Source organism: Oryzias melastigma, linkage group LG20 (assembly GCF_002922805.2).
Source record: "Oryzias melastigma strain HK-1 linkage group LG20, ASM292280v2, whole genome shotgun sequence".
NCBI classification, from domain to species: Eukaryota; Metazoa; Chordata; class Actinopteri; order Beloniformes; family Adrianichthyidae; genus Oryzias; species Oryzias melastigma.
This window is the reverse complement of record NC_050531.1, coordinates 6,492,372-6,498,783: the sequence shown is the minus strand read 5'-3', so window position 1 is coordinate 6,498,783 and position 6,412 is coordinate 6,492,372. Positions and strand designations below refer to the sequence as shown.

Sequence of the window (6,412 nt, the reverse complement as noted above, 5' to 3'; positions counted from 1 at the left end):
AAAATAAAAAAAAAAACTTTATTTAAAAACACTTAATCAGACTCAGAATCAACTTTATTGGGAAAATGTGAGAAATTTAATCTGGTAAATTCAGCATTTAAAGACATAATTAGATAGAAAAAACAAATAATAAAGAAAAAATAAAGATATATTCACCTCATGAAAATGACATGACAATTTTAACCACATTTAGACACTTTTTTCCATTTATGCTGCACTCATGTCACATTTTGTTCGTTTTTTCAAAAATAAAAGCATTATATGTGACTTGCACTACATATATAATTTTAAATCCATATTCAAACAATTTTCAAAATTACTTTAGAAAAAAGTGAACTTGACTCCTACGGTACCAAACAAACATATCCATAAGTCACAAGTTAAGTTTTCTTTCTGTTTCCATGGCAGCAAATTATTAAATGAGTTTGAGGTTCAATAAAAACGTCCCAAAACTGCTGATATCGAGGTATTAAAGATTATGTTTTAAAAGATATATTTTACAATTTAATTTTTATAAAATTAAGTTATTTTTTTCAAAACTTAAAATAACTTATTATTTTGTCAGATATTTTACATGACGTCCTTTCAAAATAAAAGACATCCTGTGTTACACCTCAATGCAACAAATCATTAGATTTTACATTTTTAGACAAAAATGTTCAAATCTAATAAACTAAATCAAATCAAATTCAATGATTTTTTTTTAAAATCACTTAAAATCCTTGAATTTGTTTAAAAATAGAAAATTTGACACTCAGAAATGTGTCAAAAAATCTATTGTTTGTAAATGATATGAATAAAGTTTTATTTTTTACTTTCATACTCATTTACTTTCTACAGTTATACTTTAAAAAGGTGGTCAAGAAGCTCTAAGTTGAAGAAATGGCACCCCCTTGTGAATGAAAACTCCTCCACTCCCTTTTTTTTTAAATCACATTAAAAGTTGCTTTACATTTTGTTTCCAGAGCTTACACAGAATGCAGAAGCTTTCCGCTCCCGTTCTGTGCATGGCCGTGGTCGTGTTGTACGTGGCTGCCTCTCCTCCGCCGAGTGAAGACGAGCTGAAAAGTAAGGTCACTCACGAAACCGAGAAGACATCAGGAGGAGATCGTGATCGTTATGCTGATGTTTGCAGAGCTGTCTGCAGCCGGGGAGCCGTTCGTGGAGGAGGAGGTGAAGCAGACTTTCCTCGGAGTGAAGCAGGTGAAGGTGATGATGGAGAAGAAGGAGGAGAAGCACAAGCGCCTGATGGAGGCCCTGAAACACGGCAGCGACAAAAAGATGGTTTGTTTCTGGTTAATTTGAAGGCTATAGCCGCCGTCGGAAACTTGCGTTTAAGCGACTATTTCCAATGAAACGTCTATAAAAATATGTTCAAAACTCATGTTTGTCTATTCCTACACACATTCTTAAGACACTATTTGGGCTCTACTTACAAAACACGTCCATTGAACATGTTGTTTGAGCTGAAATTCCCTTTTTCAGCTTCAGAATCCACTGGAATTGCGTTGATTGTGCAGCTCTAAGAACATGTTATTTTGCTTTTGCTTGATATTTAAAGGGTTAAAGGGGCCACATCATGAAAATTCTACTTTTAGAGTTTTTTTATTATTATTTTATTTATTAACCTTTATTTAAACAGGAAGTTTTACATGTCCATTCATGCATTTAAGAGAAATCCTCTAAAAACCTGCAGCAGCCCCTCCCATACCCACGAAAACGAGCTGACGTCAGCATGATATGAGGGTAAATCTGTGGTTTAAGCTCCGAGCGCCGAGGTAGCCCTCCCCTGCCGCCTGAATGTGTATCCTGGAAGGAGATAACTACCTTCCTGTACCAGGAACGGGCCACAAAAATGACTCATATTACATAAATAATTTGTTTTAAGTGTTCCGAAGGTAACATATGATCATATTTGGGTATAGTTCACTCTGAAAGGCTGAAGAGAATCATGTTATGACCCCTTTAAAGTTAAATTTGAGGACACGATGAAGACATATGGAAACACTGACTTTTTGCACGTTCATGTCAGCTTTTGTTCTTCTGCATTTTTTCAGCCCATTTAAAAGTGAAGCCACAGAGACCTCAAAAGCCGTCCGAGTCACGGCGTAGGAGAACAGCTTGTTTGTTTTTACAGCAGCGGGGATAAATGAACTGTCTGCATATTTAAGCGTTCTGCAGGAGCAGGGCTGTGCGCCACATGTGTCTGGATTATGAATCTGCTTTTTCATCAGGGGGTGATGCAACTGGCCAAAGAGATGGAGCACAAACTGGAGGAGGCTGAGCAGCAGTGTCGGGATTCCACCAAATCGTCGCTGGAGGAGTGCAAACCTTGTCTTGAAGACGCGTGTAAAGCCTTCTACACTTCCGCCTGTCGCCGTGGTTTCGCCTCCTTCTCGTTTAAGGTACAACTTCTACTCTGATTTGGAGCAAATATGGGAGTTTACGTATCTCTCTTCTTCCAGGTAGAGGAGTTTTTTAGGAAGATGGTGGCCCAAACAGAAGCTGCTTATGATCCGGACAGGACAGCTGAAAACCAGGTCACAGAAGACAACCTGGAGGTTCTCCAGGCTGAAGCGTCGTTCTCCCAGCTGCTGTCCAACATCAGCATCCTGTACAACCACAGCGTCACGGCAGTGAAGAAGATGCAGGAGGTGTTTGGTCACTCCTTCAGCTCAGAGCTCCAAATAAGCTCAGTGGCGCCGGATGGAGCAAACAATGGGTTCTTCAAAGCGTTTAGCTTAGATCACCTCCTTGTTTCGGGGTATGAATATGGAAAGGAGGCGCTGGAAGAATTCAGCTCCTCCCTGGTTGACATGATGATGGGAGACATCCAAGAACCGGATGGGTTTTTGCGTCCTTCAAGCAGAGGTATCTGATCCATGACGTGAGGAAATGTGTTTGCTGACGTCTGTGGACATTTGAGTAACAATGTTTTATGTCAATGTAAAAAGACGCAGGCTCGCTTTCTACTTTTGAACAGCCTAGTGGATCTCTGTGCAGGCGGCTCCGCAGACAAGCGTCCGAGTGCTGGAAGCTCCAAGACTTGTGTGAGGCCTGCAAAGAGAATATAATAAGAGGTAAAGTATCAAAACACAGAGCAAATAAATCACTATTATTGCCAACTTTCCAAAATAATATGTAGTCTGTTGGTAAATTTGGTGTAGATTTTTCCTGATCATCTTCAGGTACGAAAGTAATACGTTTAAGGATAAATCAAACTTTCAATGATCATCTAAAGAAATTATTCTGTTTATTATTTTGTCACAACTCTTCTAGGTTATTGATCAGAGTGTACAGATTTTTGGCCATCTTTAAAGTCCCACTCCAACTATATTTTGATCATTGTAAAATTGTTCCTAGATTCCGATTTTCAATTTTTTGGGGCAAAAATTTCTAAGCATCCCTCTAAAAACGCTCTGCGCTCAGAGCAACAGCCCTTCCAACCCACAAAGACAAGTGGATTCTCACGAGATGACGTCATAAATTGAGAAGAGCCCCTATCAGGAGGAATCTGCGCTGCCAGAAGCAACACCCAAAGTAATACAGACCCCCCCCTTTTTACAGCTTGGTTAGCAGTAATCAGCCGCTAACTTCCCTGCTCAGCTAGCAATGATTGGCTGCTAATTTTGAGGCTCAGCTACAGCGATCAGCCGCTAACTTCCCTTCTCAGCTAGCCATGATCAGCCACTAATTTCGACGCTCAGCTGTGATCAGCCGCTAACTTCCCTGCTCAGCTAGTAATGATCAGCTGCTAATTTTGGCTCTCAGCTACCGTGATCAGCCGCTAATTTCGACGCTCAGCTAGCAATGATCAGCTAATTTTGGCTCTCAGTTACCGTGATCAGCCGCTACCTTCCCTTCTCAGCTAGCAATGATCAGCTGCTAATTTTGACGCTCAGCTAGCAATGATCAGCTAATTTTGGCTCTCAGTTACCGTGATCAGCTGCTAACTTCCCTGCTCAGCTAGCAATGATCAGCCGCTAATTTTGACACTCAGTTACCGTGATCAGCTGCTAACTTCCCTTCTCAGCTAGCGGTGATCAGCCGCTAATTTTGATGCTCAGCTAGCGGTGATCATCCACTAACATCCGCTGAACTAGCAGTGTAGAGCCGCTAGCTTTGCCACTCAGCTAGCTTAGCCACTACTCCCGGCCATCGCTACCAGTGTAGTGATGGCCAGGTCTACTAAAGACAGAAATACGGTATACACATCCATCTTACACTAACATTAGCGGTGCAAAGATGACAAGCAATATTGGATCAATCTAGTCATATAGTTTTGAGTTAGAATCGCAATTCGCTACAACACGAGTGTTGATTGCTCATACCTAGCATGAGCGGGCCAGAGTAGGCCCAAGGGGGGAGGAGACTTAAAAGGCTGAGTCATTAGTCTGAGCATTTTCTATTATCCGGTTCTCTAATCCAACACGATTAGAATTAAGAAATACTACCGCTTTAATTGTAAATTATTTTATATAGGTCCTCTACTATGAGAAAAATACTACAAGAACACGTTAAAAACACAAAAAAGACGATTTTCGTTGGAGTGGGTCTTTAAAACGCTGACAGAACTCAAATTTCAAATGAGTTGAATGTTGAGTGATGCAGATCTGTGTTGGATGGTTGACTGTTTTCCTCTCAGAGTGTCCGCACGTCCAGCAGCTGCAGCGTGAAATGGAGGAGATGCAAACCCTGTTGAACGCCTCCAGACTGCAGTACAACGACAGACTGAAGTTGGTCCAGAGACACACGGCGGACACTCAGCGGTGGCTCACCAGCATGCAGGACAAATACGACTGGGTCACCCAGCTGTTTAACACCACCGTGGACTCAAGTAGCATCTTCAACGTGATAACAGTATGTTTGTATGATTTCAACAGTTTTTAAATAAATACATTGTTGTTGAATTACAAAGTTATTATTTGCAGATTAAGTTGCAACAAAAAGTTTAACTCATTTATTTCAGGTGAGCCAAGAGCAGAAGGTGAAGAATAGCAAACTCGCTGCAGACAGCAGTGTGACCGTGTCCATCCTGGGCTCAGCGCCAGTAAAGGTTCTGGTTCCAGCAGAACTAAAGGTGGATGACCCGGCCTTCATCCAGTATGTTGTCCAGGAAGCTCTGAAACTCCAGAAACAGCAGATAAGAGGTATCAAAGTCATACCAAATTCAATTTTGGATTAAAATAGCTTCAGTTTCATGCACATAATTTGAACAAATTCTGCAAATACTCTTCTATAATCATCTCTCTTCTAAAGTTACTATTATAATTGCAAGGCATAACTAACAATATGTTGTTTTTTCTGCAGGATCGAAGTGATGAAACCGTGTTTTCATGCAGTTTTATTGGAGGCTGAAAACATGCAGTCCAATGTTTTTTTCACTATTATAAGCTTTTCTAAAAATGCACAAAGTAGACCTCTTACTTTAATCCCACTGCAGTTTGTGTTCTTCTTGGTCATTCGTTGTAAATGTCTATTTTTAGAGTTTGTTTACGCAGTAAACAAATGCAATAAAAACGCTTATACCAGAACTGATTTCTCTTTTTACTAGGGTTTTCAATAAAAAAAAAAAATCTAAAGTTGAGTTTAGCTTTTTGGAGCCAGAGGGTACTTCCTGTTTGGAAGTCACTGGGCCTGTGGATCATGATAACATCTCCTCACAAGCATTCTCCCAAAAACTACATAAGAATGTCCTTTATTACTCTCAATATTGCTTTTGGGTAAGGCTTTTGACCTGTCTACATGTCTTTGTATTGTGCTCCAAATTGCCTCCATTTGAGCCCTCCAACCAGTCAGGTCCCTCCTCCTCTCTGTCTGTGAATCTCAGGTTGACTAGGAAGGTGCCAGATCCTTTGGGATCCCAGTCCTAATATAAAGTCAATGGTTATCACCAATCCAAAATTGGAAACGAAAGAATATACACAGTCAAGATTATTTTGGACTTACGTTTTACATTTTTAGCCTGCATCCGGTGGAGTAGTCTATTGAAGAACAGCAACGGGAAGTGGTATGTTTTTTTTTCTAATTTTTCTCTTTTACAAATGCCTAAATTGTATTAATTTTGTCTTCACATGTATATATACATACATTGCCATGCATTGCAATGTCTAACTTGTCAATAAAAAGGAAAAAGAGAGAAAGAAAAAAAAATCACTACCTGTTTTTTTTTTTTTAATTTTATTATTTTTTTTAATATATATATATAAGGGGGGTTGTCACATGGAAGATTTGGGTTCTGTCAAAACTGACTAGAAATTATTTAGATGCCAACAGAGATAAAAAGAAGTCTTGTTGGTGGATTTTAACCAATCAGAACGGATTTCTCTTGACACGCCCCCATAGATATGCCCGCTGCTCCGCTATTGAGAGGCACCTACCTGCAGGCTGTCATGGCGGGTTGGACGTCAGT

At 40.0% G+C, this 6,412-nt stretch overlaps 1 protein-coding gene across 1 annotated transcript in view; it reads left to right on the top strand.

Annotated features, from left to right (window-relative positions):
- LOC112151402 (clusterin-like protein 1) overlaps nt 1–6,361 on the top strand; it is a 9,284-nt gene extending 2,923 nt beyond the window's left edge. The window contains exons 2-9 of the mRNA XM_024280339.2: nt 966–1,068; nt 1,136–1,284; nt 2,235–2,405; nt 2,466–2,871; nt 2,955–3,080; nt 4,646–4,860; nt 4,970–5,150; nt 5,311–6,361. Coding sequence (XP_024136107.1) covers nt 978–1,068; nt 1,136–1,284; nt 2,235–2,405; nt 2,466–2,871; nt 2,955–3,080; nt 4,646–4,860; nt 4,970–5,150; nt 5,311–5,321 — 1,350 coding nt within the window. The 5' untranslated portion in view covers nt 966–977 and the 3' untranslated portion in view covers nt 5,322–6,361. The remainder of the gene's footprint in view (nt 1–965; nt 1,069–1,135; nt 1,285–2,234; nt 2,406–2,465; nt 2,872–2,954; nt 3,081–4,645; nt 4,861–4,969; nt 5,151–5,310) is intronic.
- Nucleotides 6,362–6,412: the final 51 nt, after the last annotated feature.